Consider the following 14,577-nt stretch of genomic DNA (forward strand, 5'->3'; position numbering starts at 1 on the left):
GGGGCGGTTATAGGGGACGGGAGGTCTCCGGTAAACCCGGGGGGTGGGGGGCGGTGGAGTTGTTTACCACCCCGGGAGACCTCTCCCTTTCTCGGGGCCGGGAGGCAAGGCCGGCCTCGGCTGCTCGGTTCGGGCTTTAACTCTTTCAGGTGGTTTCCGCTTGGCAAGCCCTCTTCCCGGGGGCAAGGCGGGCGTTTGCGCAATTAGGCTGCAGCTTGAGCCAGTTAAAAATTCAAATCAAGGGGCTTTTTAATTAAACTCCCCTCCTCAGGGATTAAAAGCTACACAAAGGCTTGTGCGTGAGGACCCGAAGGTTAAACTGTGTCCTTTCCCCGCCTTGCTTGGGAGAGACACAGAAAGTAAGCCAATACCTGTGCTGAGGGGTAGAATGGACGTTAAAACCTGGACTGGTTTAACGTTAATTAGCCTCACTGCAGTCATTATCTTAACCTCTGTACTGATATTGCAACTTAATTATTTGCTGCTGGCAACCCTTCTCCTCGTTGCCTTAAAACTTGCTGCAAAGTTGGCCCCCTCTCTGTAATAACATTGATTTGGGCTGAGGGCATCTTGGCCGCATCCAAAATCCATCTTTTTGGAGGCTTGTGAGGTTCGCGCTGGGCTGTGCTGAAAACCCTCGGCAGCCACCCGTAAATCCTGCTGTAACCTGTCACTATTGTACCTGAACTCTGGGGAAAATACGCTGGCGCTGCATACCAGGGTGTTGCTGCACCTGAGGTGTGTTTGCTCGGCGTGTTAACCCAGTATCAGGTCATTTATTATCGTTAATGTACCCCAGGCATGTATTAACCGCACTGCCCTGCTGAATATCCTCCAGGCAAGGAGAGGTGATGCCTTGCCGGGCCTCAGGTGCAACAGTATACAGCAAGGTGTGGGCTGTAGGTTCTCTAGCTTGGTTTATGGTTGCTGTTGCAACACCCGCACTGGTTCATTGTTGTTTTACTGGAGGGAGTGTGCGTGTGTGTGTGCGGAGCTCGGCCAGATGGTGTATTGTGCCTTCCCAACCCAGTCTAAGGCTCTTTTCAGCTGCCAGGTAATGCATTATTGCTCCTGACATTCAAACCACTAATCCACTTTATATTGTTTTCATTTGCAAGCTAAAGCTATGCTGCTGCCTGCTAGATAAAAATGCAAATGTGTTGGCTGGGCTTTTCATTTTGGTGATGGGCTGTTATTTAGCACCAGGAAGAGTTTGCAGAGGAAAAATGAGTTGCGTATCGTAGCTCCCGGGCACTTTGTACAAGAGACACAGTCTGACCACCTTAGAGGAAGACCTGGAGTTGTGCTAGGGATGCTGGAAGTTGTCTTTCACTTTTAGACCTGGTACCTGGTAGGTTATTTGTTGGTTTAGAACAGAACTGTGCCTGTTTTGGAGGTGTGTTAGGGAAATAGTCTTTCTTTTCAAGTATGTGGCTTGAATAGCACAGTGCTGGTTGTAAACCCAGTGGTGGGAGGTGGCTGGGAGACTCCATAGCTTGTTTGTGGTTGGCCTTTCCTTTGTTTCTTTAAGCTGACTGTATTTTGATATCGATGAACCTTGAAGGGCAGCAAGTGGGATCTGTGTAAGCATCTTTTTACGTTAAAAAAAAAAAAAGACCCTGGAGAAGGACCGGCTTTGTCAGCAGGTCCCATTTGTGACACAAAGTCCAAAATACATGTGCTGATTTTAATGGTTGGGGATTAAAGGCGTAGTTGTCTTTCTAGGATTTACTCTAGATCAGAGCTGTGTTTCCGACTGCGGTCTCTTCTGTTGGTCTTTGCTCAAGAGGAGGCTAGTGCTGGCTCAGCATGGGCTTGCTGCAGGTCAAAATGGAGAGCTAGGAAAGCTCTCGGGTCCTTTGGCTGGGAAAAATCGAAGGGAGGCCACAGATGGGGCTTGAGATGCGCTGGCAACTCTGGGAACCAGAGGCAGGAGTTGCTTGGTGCTCAGCAGTCTGTTTCAGGCTGCAGTGGTCTTTGCTTTAGTCTTGTCTTGCTCTCCTGGGGAAAAATAACGGCTAAATACAGGGGGGTTTTAAGACAGACATATAAAGTGTAAAGAATTCAATAATGTACTGAAAACATGAAAGAATTTAGAGGTAACTGGTAGGTGATAAATCCCTGCCCGCTTTTTCATAGAAATATGGTCAAGCTCATCATCCCGACTATCTCCTTTTAAGGTAGTGTTTTGAGCAGAGCCAACCCCTAGATGCTAAACCTAACATTTCAAAAGTAATTATTTAGGCAGCGTGGAAGGATTCTGACCAAAAAATGAACTGCCAGGACAGTGGACAAAGGCATTTCAGATGCTGTCTTTGGGGTATATGAAACTGAGGTTATAGTAAATGTGTTCAGCTTGAAAATACAATTAAACAGTCTGAAAATTGAATGCAAGTTTGAGCCTGAGGCTGTTAAACATGAAGCTGATTGTTTCACGGTCTCCTGCACAGGAAAGAGTATTGGCTTTGCACTCTATTTATCCTCTTCCTGGGGAAAAGATGAAAGCATTTTATATTCATACAAATATTTGTCTATCTTTCAGATTCTGCCAGTCTCCCAAGGTCAGGGCTTGAACCCTGCCAGATAAAGTCAAAACCGCCCCCCCTTTTTTCCCAGCCATGCAAACTGCGGGATGAAGCTGGAAGCTGTGGTCGAGCAGCTGCAGAAGCAGCAGCAGAAGCAGCAAACGCCTCTGCAGATGGATTCCAGGGAGAGACAGCAGAGGCAGATGAGGGAAGCTCAGCTGCTCTACACTCAGCAGCTGGCTGTGCAGCAGGCTGTCCTAGCAGCCGCATCTGGCAGGGCTTCGGGCGGCTCTGCCGTTGGTCCCTTGGCCAGAGGCCCACCTGCAGCTGGAGCTACGCGGGCTTTTGATCAGAGCAGCATGAATTCAGAGCCAGAAGAGGAGGAGGAAGAGGAGGAGGAAGAAGATGAGGAGGAGGATGAAGAAGGGGGTTTGGAAGGTGGAGATCTCGAGGATGGTGCTGATGTGACTGGAAAAGAACCCTGCTCTGCTCTGAAATATTTTCACGCTCCCAAAGTTGCCCATCACAACCAAAGAGTGGCCTCTACCTCTAATCCTCTTCCAGCTTCAGGGCACCAGCGGGGACAGCAGGGCAAAGAAGAACAGGGTAAAGACACTACTAAGCAACCGTATTCTGGTTCCCTGTCTGGACGCCAGAACTGGCGGTTGGACGAGCAGATCAAACAGGTCAGTGTTAACGTTACTTCCTTCTGAATAAGAATGACCATGATGCACTCAGAGCGAGGATTTCTTTAGCCCAGTGTCCTGTTACAAGTGCTGGCTGTTGACAAGCGCTTTGAGAACAGTGCAAGAACCGGGCGCGTGTAGGGCAATGCTTCCCTGCTGTACTCCTCTGGGTTTATTATTTTTTAAAGAGATTTCGCCAGAACTTGATTTGCTTTTACAGATACAGATTTCCAGCTAATGATACAGAAACCCCAATCTAGAAGAACCTTTATGAAGAGGTACAGGTTTGATCTTTGGCTCATTTATCTTCTCGCTCGCTGCTGCTGTGCCATTCAGAATGGAACAGGCTGGTGTTATATTTATTTTTGGTGCAGACGTTTGCCTGCTAATGTCTCACTCCAGTTATTTCACGTACGGTATCTATAACCCCTTTGTGTAAGACCTCTGGGATGCAGTGACTTTGGCTGGATTGCTGGTTGGTGCTGTGAGCAGGCAGGGAAGCAAAAGCCACTTTCTATTTCATGTGTGGGAAGGAAGGAGCTAACTGCTTGGCTTTGGTAGGTGGTAATCCTATGTTTGAATGAAGAATTACTACTTGTAGAAAAATGTCAGAGGATCAAGAATTCTTTTCTTTAAGTGGGTATTTCTGTTAACGTCGCACGTGTGTGCTGGTTTGTTACAGAGCTAACTTGAGCAGACTTTCAGAGACATTTGTGTATTAAAGTTGAGCCAAAGGACTGCACGGTTGAAATAAAGGAAAAAAAAGTTGGACTTAAGGGTCCTTTTCTACAGATATTAGCCTGAGTGTGAAGAGGGTTAGGTTTTGCTTTAGAGTTCTTTGAGATAAGAAACACTGTATGGACAAAACCAGAGTTGTTGTTTTCCTTCCCTCCCGCAAGCCCTATGAAGTAAAAAAGCTGGAGCTGCTTTGTGGTGGCTGGAGAGCCATCGGTGTTTGAAAGTTTGCTGTGGGCACTCGGGGCACTCTCTCCCTGGTTGCATGCACAACATTATTTCTTTTATGCTGCCACAGGCAGCAGTTGGAGGAGGAACTGCTATAGCTCAGCAAGCTTTAGCTCTTCTCCCACTCCATTTAGCATGGCCTGTAGGCTCCTACCCAGCTTCTCCTGCAAAACTGCACTGGTTTGGTGTTTTCACCCCAATGCACGTGGCAGGAACTCTAAGTTGCTAGGGGAATGGTGTTTGTGACTACTGGTGCTATAAAGCATGCTGGCGATGCAGCAGGCAACCAATTGCTGCTGGTTTCTGTCTGTGCTTGCTTCTCAAGAGGGGTTGGGATGAAAGAGTTGCTTAAGCTGTTGTGGGGAAATGTGGTGGGTATGTTGGTCAGGGGGCGGTCACTAGAGAAATTGCTTCAGAATTTACTGCATTGGAGTGGCTGGCAAAAACTTCCTCTTTTGGGTCTCTGGGTGGAGAATAGCAGGCAGGACTCTGATGGTTTGGGGTTTTTTTTAAAGAAAGTGATCCCTCTAGAACCCAAACCAAACGTAGCATTAAGCATTAGTCTTTGGCTGGTTTTATTTCTAGCTCGGCTGGTGCTAGCAAGTATGTCATTGTGCTTCTTCCCAATACTTGCTTATCTTGTGAGTCCTGTGAATCCTACTGAATTAATAGGCTCGATTCCAAGGTCATTTGGCCTCTTCTGGGAAAACAAATGACCCAGAAGCATGCCAGATCTGGTCTTAGCAGATGTGGAATAGCAAAAAAAATTACTGTTTTACAGGTTGCATACTGTGCACTAATACAGATTCACTTATTTTGGCCCATTTCAGTGGTAATCAAGTATTCTGGTAGTAGCTTGCAGCTTAGGCTGATTTCAGGCCAACTTATTCTGGAAGCCAATGTGCACAAAGCTTCACCAGGAAGCAAAACTAAAAGAAATCCCCCTTGCTGCTGTGTTAATCTGTTTTGCTGCAGGGGGAGGCAGGCAGTACAGCAGTAAGGAATGGAATTAGAGAAATTCATGGACACAAGGTTAAGGAATGGAATATAAAGGAATATTGGGGCTGTGCTGTGTTACAACATGTCTGGATGGTGGGAAAGGATGGCAGAAAGTGGGCAGGTTCACACATTGTCCTGAAATACTGCCTCCTGGTACTGTCATTGAAGATGAAGCGCTGGGATAGATGGTCTGCCCCAGCAAGGCATGGCTTATGTTCGTAATCGTGCTGGTGAATGGTGGTATTAATGTGCTATGGTGTGCTCAAAAGGCCATGCTGAAGTGCCCAATGTTAGCGATGCTGGTGTGGTATATTCACCTCGAGTCGGGTAAATATTGCAGATCAACTTGTTTGCATTCACCACTGGAGTCTGCATACCAGGGAGTAAAAATTTAACTGAGGGACACCAGTTCAGAGCTGGTGAGCGGGGGGCTGCGTGGAGGTAGGAATAAACCTGGGGGCTGGTTTATGACTGAAATGATTCCTGAAATTGTCTTTTTTTTTTTTAGCTTCTGTTGAGATGGAGGCTAAGTAACCTGCCAGTATACACTGCTTTCAGCTAGCACTGCTCTGGGAGTATTTGTGGTATGCGTAATGGCTGTTGCTTGTGGAAGAGGGGGAGGAAAAAAGTTGCTTCTATTTCTTTTCAAGTGTGGTTTGTTCTTCTGACAAGTGATGCCCTTGGAGAAAAATGTGTCTTGAAAGTGTAAGGCTAAGGTTGCCTGGAAGGTATGTGGCACAAAGATGGCAGAGAGGTGGAAACTACCAGCAAGATGAAGCCCTGTTCTGTTCCGTCCCAGAGAGCCAAGTAAATAATTGTAGAACAAGCTGGCAGACAAAAGAGCTGGCTCAGCTTATGACACAGGGGTGGTGGGAATCCTGTCAGCACAAAACAACAAGGGAGTGGAGTTGCTTGTCAGGGAGTTGCAGTTCTGAAAGAAGAGCCGGGGCGGTGCGTGTTCAGTTTACTTGCTCCTCAGACTTGCTTGAATCCTGTGCAAATCCATCATGGCTCCAACAGCCGAAGGCTCCCGCAGCCTCCCTGGAAAAGGGCATTGGGGGCTGCCTGTCCAAAGAAAAATGAGCTTTTAATTCCGTGGGTGAAAACATTGCTTTTAGCAGATGGTTGGGTGTGGGTCCTCCTCCCGTGGGTTCTTGCATTGCTTGGCCGTGTCTCCAGTTACCAGGGAGAGCCGGGTAGGAAAGGCAGGACCACAGCCGCTGTCCCGCTGGTGCCGCTTGCTCCTTTTTCCACTCGAGGCTGGTGTGCGGCACTAGCATGAGCAATTTTGTCAGGCCATTGCTACTGCAGGCACATTAGTATGTGCATTCCTTTGTGGAATGTAAAAAATAAAGCCAAGGTTTTCAGGCATCAGCTGATACTTAATGCCTTCTTAAGCGCAGCAAGGTAAGTCTCCGTAAAGCAGCTGTCTGACTTTGAGAGCCATTTGTCGTCTGGCTTTCGGGGATGTCTCATGTTCAATTCTCAGAAATCACCAGTCACTCCTGAAAATCCTGACCTAAACTTTTACAAAGGTCATGGTGTTTATTAAGATAAGTCAGCTTAAAATAATTACTTTGCTTTTGCTCTAGGGTCTAGGAATGAGTGGCTGAGATTCCATAACCTTAAGTATGTGCCTCAAGTGTTGTGTGTATTGAGGTATTGCGCAGGAGATACTTGTTAATCCAGAGGAGGTGGAGGTCCCAGGAGTAAAAAAAAAGTTGCATTTCACATGGTTCATTTTTTGCCTCCTAGTTATTTCAGATATCCAGGGCCCAATTCAAGGGTTGGCTTTTTAATTCCTTATGCGGGTCACTGGGTATTTTTCTTTTTATGATGTAGTGGGAAGAAGATTCTTCATTAATAGCCAATGTTGGGCATTTGGGTTCTATCTTACTGAAAGCTGTTTTCCATGAGAACAGATTTTTATTCTTAAATTGCCTATTGCTGCTTGTCCTGAATTCATGGTTTAGGTTTGTTTTGATGAAGTCTTCATCTCTCTGACAGTCTGCTTCTGCTGGAGCACGTAACTTGGGAGCTTGTGCTGATAGGTAACTTAAAGCACAGCATTGGTGGTGGGAGCAGAGCAGGATCTTGGTCACAAAGTCTCCTTATTGTTTAATATAACAAATAATGTATGGGAGAAGAGAGCCAAGAAACTGTGATAATGTCTGTGGGCAGCAGCCTACAAATGACTTGTATTAGACATCAGAGAATTCCCCTGATCTTCATTTCAAGGGGTGATTCCATAGGCTTCGTCAAGGTTCTGCTGTATTGCAGCACCTGTGCTATGGCTGGAGGCAGAGCACAGGAGCAGAGTGAGGAGCTCGTTTATATCCTGCTCATTTTGGGATTTGTTTGGGAGCTGAATTTATCTTTAGGAATAGTTGCAGCTTGTCTCCTTTGGTGCCAATTTATAGCAATTCTGGTTAACACTGGCGAGCGGGAGGTGGAAAGAGCTCGAATGTGTTGTATTCTTACACTTCTGTTTTTCTCACTTCAGGGTAAATCTGAGACTCTCTCATGTGGAAGTGAGAATTTCTCTTCCCACAGCCATATAGCACTGAACAAATCTTCTTGTCACTTATGTTTCAGTTAATTCCTCTGAGTATTTGTGAATAGGAGTCATTCACAAAGAGCTCAACTTTTCCTTAAGGATAAGGAAGCAGATTCCTATTTGGCAAAGGATTGTGTTGGTGCTGCAGCCGCTAGGTCATGGGAGCACAGAAAAGAAACTTAATCAAAAAAGTAATTTAGCTGTTAACTTCAGTCCATTCTTTTTTTTTTTCTTTCCTTCCCCATCTTCCCTGCCATTCCTGAAATCAGTAACATGTTTTCAAACCCCATCTTTGAAGCTTGTAGGTACTGAATTGAGCTCTGTTATTAGTAAGACTGGGGAGGGTTTATTCCAGTTTCAGCAGAGCTTTACCAGGCAGCTTGTGCACGCAGTAATTATAACTTGGTTCCCTGTGCTTGAGAACTTGCAGCTCAGGGCAGTAGTCCTGATCTTATCAGCGTTTTGTAGTACAACAGTTTTCTTTATAATAGCATCTGTTTCACTTCCTAAGGCTTAACTCTACCCACAAAAGGAATTTCTGTGGATTCTCTGATAATCCTGAAATTGCTGCCCCTGTACCTTTTCATTGACTTGGTGCTTTCAGTTAGCCCATGGGGTAGGGGAGGGGCTTTCTTTTTCACTGCAGCATTTAGCCTTGTCACTAAGTGGATATTTCAGCAGATTTCTGGCCTAAAACCTCTGTCAAAACTGCAAGTCTGCAGTTAGGGGGTGCAGAATGATTTTGAGTTTCATGCAGAAGTTTGGTTTTCCTCTTTTCTTTTAGATATGAAAGCTTTAGCGTGTTCTCTCCAGGTCAGGGTTTGCCATTTGAATACAACTTTGTAGGCTGGTAAAACCTCATCGGGCTTCAGCTGAGCCCCTCTCAAACAGTTGTATGAATGGGTGGGAATGACCTGAAAAGGAGCATTTCCAATTTCTCATCGATGTCCCCGTTTGCACGTTTATTGCCATTTATGCAGGCAAAACTGGAGAAGGAGACAACAAGCTGCTATTCTGTTTGTTGTAATACTTCTTTTATCGAGTGCAGAGTTTCGATTAGTTCTTTAGTCTCTGGGAGGGACAGGCATGTGAGACGGAAATATTTGAGAGGTAGGTGTCCTGCAGGGAGGGGTTGAAGCTGCTCATTTGTAAGGGTTTTGTCCTTAAAAGAATGGGCTGGCCAAAGCAGGAAAGCATTTGCCATCTCCTTTTTGGTCTGCTTGGCAACTCAGGGTTAACTCTGCCTTTTGAATGTGGGATTGGAAACCAAAATTGCTCTGGACATCTGAGCTTCCCCCTAATAAGATATTCCAGGTGGTTAGGGGAGTAATCCTAAAATAGCTCCAGATATAATTGCTTCTGAAGCCAGGCCCGCAGCCTCTCAGGGAGAGGGTGGTCTGGGGGGGGGTTCCGATGGCCTCTGGGGGGTGTCTGAGGCATGGGGGAAGGCTCCCCGGCTCTGCCAGCAGCCCGGGAAGGTGGCCAGCCCATCCCAACACCTCTGCCTTCCCACTTGTGCTCAGCATAAGGGGGTAAAGTGCAGCCAGTGCTGCTTTTCTGCAAGAAACCAGAGAAATCCTTGCCTGTGGTAAGGAAAGGGCTGTTTATCAAACATCAGCAAATTCCCTTGATACAGACAGGTGGAGGGAGAGGCAGAACTCTCCCCGGAGAATGACCTGCCTCTCTGAACGGTGTTTTTTCCTTCCTGCTACTATTGCCTGACTTATACAAAGGTCTTTTAATGACTTGTGAGGATATATTGATTTCTCAGGTTCCTGCTGTTTATACAGAGGAGGGCTTCTCAGCATAGGGTAACTTTGTTTTCCTAGGAGGAATAGAAAGGAAGCTTGATACGAAGCTCCTGCTGGGCTCCCTCGCTGTGCAAAATGTAGTTTATTCTACATACGGAGCACCTCTTGCTTCAGTAGCTTTGTGGGGCTCTGTACTGATTTACCTGTTCCAGTTGTGATCAGGTCACTGCTCTGACCACTGCCAATACTTGGTGTCTTTGGCTGTGAGCCTTGGCATGGACCCAAAGGTTCTGGTGAGCGGAATAGTCCCTCAAGATCAAAGCCGAGGCCTGGGAAAGTGCCCATTGGTGCTTGTACTCTGTTCTCTGAATAAATAAGGCTTTATTCCCTGGCTGCTGAGCTGACATTTCATGCTAGCCTGAGACTTTGCCAACTCTTCTACCCAAAACAAGCCTGTGCTCTGTCCTCGTGTCTCCACAGCCCACACATTATTTCAGTGCACCCTTGCTGCTGTGGCTTGCACTGAGATGGATGGGAAGCACTCTCCTTATCTTTCCTGATAGCTTAACGTGGGCAGTGGTAACTGGCTTTAAACCTTTCCAGCGACTGCAGGAGGAAATGCTAATGCTGCCTGCTGTCTCTCACCTTGGATCACTGTGTCATGCCAGGTGATATCCATCTCTGCCAATTTTCTGGGCATATGGCAAAACACTGCTGGCTTTCAGCTAGCTTTAAGCTCCTTTTTGCTTAGCAAGGTGTCAGGGAGCGTTACTTCTGTGCTCTCGACATCTCAGATGTAGGTACGAGGAGTAGGGTGCGTATATTCTGCTTATTCTCTGTATTGAACCTTAATCTTGTCGTTCTTTTCTAATTACCCTTTTTCTTCAAATAGAACAAGTAAAATAACTTCTAAAGAGTCTTTAATCCCATGGGAAATTTTGTTCCTGGAAATTTTACCAAGTTCAAGCCCACTGGCAGTAGAGAATTGTCTCCTTTAAGCCCTCTTTTCCTCTCCGGGTCCTCAAATGTAGCGGAATAATCTCTCAGCATGACCAAAGCTCCCTGCGAAAGCAAGTGTTTTACTTCTTGGAGCACCCAGTTTAACACCAGGAGCAGTTTTGCCCTCTGGATTTAGAACCAGGTACAAACTTGGGAAGAAAGCAGCTCAGCCCTCTACAGATCATTTTACCTTGGAGCATACGAAGTTGAGGATGGGAAATAGCTGCTGCCTTCTGGAGAGACTCTCTCTTATTCTGGCTGTTCATGGGGGTTTGTTGGTCTAGTTAACAATCATTGGGGTTTAGGAGCAGCTGGATGTTACCGTAATTAGCAAAAAATCCTGTGTTTTTAATCTCTGCTAGCAAAGGACACCCAGATGAATCCTCCTGTGAACAAAACTGTTCTTCAGATCTCTTCCTAGAGAGGGCTGGGAATTGATCTGCTGTAATAAACAGCTGACATAACAGAAGTGGCAATAATCCCCCATTAAATATCTTTCAGTTGATGGGACTTACTGGATAATTGATTAGGGCAGCTCACTGCAGTGTTTTTTTAAAGGGGGAAATGTAGCTTTGCCTGGCCTTGACAAGAGCTATTTATCTTTCTAATTCAATGTATGTGTCACAACCAGATGACTCCAAGATTTCAGATATTGGACCACCTCTCTAATTCTCATGCTTTTTTTTTTTTGTGCTGAAACCTCTTGCTGTCTTCAGTGCTTTTCCAGCTGCGTTAGGACACTGTGTTTATTGGGACAGGGTAGACCAAGTTACCTTGCTGGGTGGATTTGGCTGTTCTCTTTCCTTGAGTGGCTCTGAAGTGCTTGCTATACCGGAGCTTCAGGAATTTTATGGTTTAAAGATGCTTGAACGGTTTTTCAGAATCGTTCCTCTGGTCTTGGTCCTGCCGTACAGCCAGAAGCTGCCCCTGCTGGTTTCCAGTCCCGGTGATCATTTCAGGATGATGATTTACCAGGTAGAATAGACCTAACTAGAGTAATCCTTTTAATGCCTGAGAAGAATGAAGCTTAATCCAGCAAAGCTGAGCTTTCCGTTTCTGTGGGGAGAATCCAGATCCAGTAGCTTCCAGGAGTAAGCATCCTGGGTTGGCAAGAAGATTTCCAGTGGGATTACTTCTTTCTTTGGCTTATTTTGATTTTGTAGGCAAGCAAGGGAAGACCAGAAGGGCATTTCCAAGTGTGAAGGGGAGCAGTTGGGTGCTGGCAAACAGGAGGAAAGGATACCTGGATAACACCTGGGGCTCTAGGATGTGCACTTGGTAAAAATGATGGATATGTAGAGCAAAAGCAGCACCTCTCTATTAAAGTGTTGTATCTCATTACAGCAAAGCACCTGCTACAGGAGGGTTAGGATACTTCTGTTCAAAAGATGAAGGCGGGTGGCTGCTGAAGATGTTGAGGGCTTTCCTCTAGAATGGTTTTCCCTGGTGCCAAGAGAACTCTTTCTGAGGGAATCTCAGAGCTGAAAAACTTCCCCTACCTTGCCCGGAAGGTGAAATGCCACTTACCATTTTGGGCTGAGTGTCAGATTCCAGGAAAGTGTGCTGTGACAAATGTCCCCCATCTTTCTAGTTGTCTTGGTCTAAGCCAGCAGCTGCTTTTGCACGTGTTTGTGCCCAAAAGTGCACATTTGCAAGCTTTCTGGAGTTGTTTGCGAAGCCTTTCCCTGGCTGTTCTTTCACCCTTTCATTTCTCTCCCCCTAGAACGGCAATGTGACCTGGAGCGACGAAGGTGATGGATGCCGAGGAAGAGAAATTTCACGAGACTTTGCCAAGGTCAGTCTGATCATGGGGATTTTGGGGAAGGGGTAACTTTGGGGAATTTTCCCCCTGATCTGTGACAGAGGGTGCCTGCTGAGCCCTCACTATTCCTCTGTGATGAATTTGTAAGAAAACTGCTTTGTCCTGCAGCCCCCTGCTATTTTGTTGGGCTGTTTTGTCGCCTTTGGTCACTGGAATATAGTTTGAACTAAGGCTTAATAACCAGACTCCTGACATTTAAAATCTTAGTCAATACTTTCTCCAGCTGGGAGAAGTCTTTTCATTTCTTGAACCTGATTAGCACTGTGCTCGTGGATTTGAATGTGGCAGCTGTGTGTCACATCAGCCCAAGGAATTAATTTTAAACTAAGCTGCCTCTTTCTGAAAGGGTGCAGCTAATTGCTCTGCAAATACACTGGTGCGTTTTCTTCCCAGAGCTCAGTGCGTTGTGAGAAAGCACGGAGCTTCACAGGAAATGAACCTAAAAAGCCCCTCTTCTTTTGGGCTAGATGAATACCAAGTAGCCAGCAGCACCTACGGACAGGCTGAAATACATATTTCCCAGTGAATCTTTGCTTTTCCATTGAGCTGCTCCACAAGAGCAAAAAAAAAAAAAAATTCCTGGAGTTAGGCAGGGTTCCTCCTCAATGCAAACACGAGAAGGAATTAAATTCTGCTGCATGTACAGCGTCTTCTGTCCTGTTCTGTATCCTGTATCTCAGTGAGAGACTGACTTTAGCCCTCTCAGCCTGTCACTTTGTGGCCTCACAGGATTCTCAAGAGGTGAAAATTAGATTTTTCAGTTCAAGAGATGCTGTTGCAAGATGATGCTCATGCCTGTCCCTTCTGAAAAATTGGCAGATAATGCTGGCACACAGTGCCTCTCCTTTGGAATAAGCTGCCTATGGAACTTTGTTTTAAATGCTTGGGCTTTTAAGCCTTTTGGTAAGACTGTTTCTGCAGCAAACTGTTTCCTGGCTGGTTTCTGATATTTTTCAAGGCTTTTTGGCTCATTTTAGAGGAGCCTTTCCTGCCAGGCATTAGTAGCTACAGGAAAGCTCTGTCCTTTCATCTCCTCCTTCAAGGCACTTGGAGTTTGTCACTTATGTGACAATCCCTGAAGAAGGGAATCACGAGGCTAGGAGAAGCTGCAGAGAAGTTTACGTTCCTAGTGTCTCAAAGGTACAGACCACTAATGCACCCTGGACCACTGTTGCCTTCCTTTTCGTTGTCTCCTCTTTCTTTCCAGCTTGTCTTTATGGTTTCTCTCCCCTTTGCTTTCAGGTGGTTTCAAACCCTGCTATGTAGAGCAGTGCTGTTAACCAAGTCCCATTCCCTTTGCGGTGCCAGTCTGTACTGTACCTGGGGCCAAGCAAGGCAAGCCATAATGAGGGTCCTCAAAGTCCACCAAATTGCTCTGGAATCCTTCCTCATTTTGCCTCTTTGCCTGCCTTTCATTCCCCCAGGACAAACACCAGATCACCCCTTGGAAGAAGAAGCTAATACTATTATTTTATTTTTATCTGTTTCACTGTGGATTGTGCCTTCATTTTTATTTTTATTTTTTCCCCCCAGCTCTATGAACTGGATAGCGACCCTGAACGGAAAGAGTTCCTGGATGACCTCTTCATCTTTATGCAGAAAAGGGGTGAGTGAGCATTTGTTTGAAATTGATAAGGTGAAACAGGGCAGAGGGGTGCTGCTGCAGTTTGAATTCTTCCCTCCTGAGTTGGAAAAAACAAATTCAGCCCCTGAACCTGCAGATCTGGTGGAACAGCAGCGGTAAGACTTGAGATATATTTACCTTGGGAGATAAGGAGCTCGGTAGGAAAGAACTCTTCTGCCCTGTAACTTAATTTCTCGGACACTTATTTATCTACCCTTACTCCTACCTAATACTCAAGTTGTCCATGCACTGAAGAGCCCAAGAAGCCTGGTTCCCCAAGGACTTTTGAAACAAGGCTGAGTACCACTGCAGATTCTCTAGTCTCCCCTTCAGGTGGCATGATCACACATCTTGTGTTTGATTTCAATGGCATGTGGAAGCTGACTGTGAATGCCTTCATGGTCTGCCCAGAGCAGTGGCACCCAATCTGGGGACTGGGAAAATAGACACCGAGCCATACTTTCCTGTAGATTCACAATGTGTCAGCTTTCTGTTTAGTAATTTTGTGTAACTGAGTGCAGAAGCGCACAGTTTAGAAATGTTCTCACATTCCTCCCTGTGGTGTCAGCAGCTTGCATCTCTCCTTGCTGCAGGAGTGGTGATGCATGTGTGAAGCAGCTCGGCTGGGGGGGCAAACTATTCATAAAAAAA

The 14,577-nt window shown here is 46.0% G+C and overlaps 1 protein-coding gene across 1 annotated transcript in view; it reads left to right on the forward strand.

Annotated features, from left to right (window-relative positions):
* Positions 1-2,544: 2,544 nt before the first annotated feature.
* ARID3B (AT-rich interaction domain 3B) overlaps positions 2,545-14,577 on the forward strand; it is a 31,241-nt gene continuing 19,208 nt past the window's right edge. The window contains exons 1-3 of the mRNA XM_009643911.2: positions 2,545-3,211; positions 12,204-12,275; positions 13,836-13,908. Coding sequence (XP_009642206.1) covers positions 2,633-3,211; positions 12,204-12,275; positions 13,836-13,908 — 724 coding nt within the window. The 5' untranslated portion in view covers positions 2,545-2,632. The remainder of the gene's footprint in view (positions 3,212-12,203; positions 12,276-13,835; positions 13,909-14,577) is intronic.

This window comes from Egretta garzetta, unplaced genomic scaffold, assembly GCF_000687185.1.
Source record: "Egretta garzetta isolate BGI_Z169 unplaced genomic scaffold, ASM68718v1 scaffold287, whole genome shotgun sequence".
NCBI classification, from domain to species: Eukaryota; Metazoa; Chordata; class Aves; order Pelecaniformes; family Ardeidae; genus Egretta; species Egretta garzetta.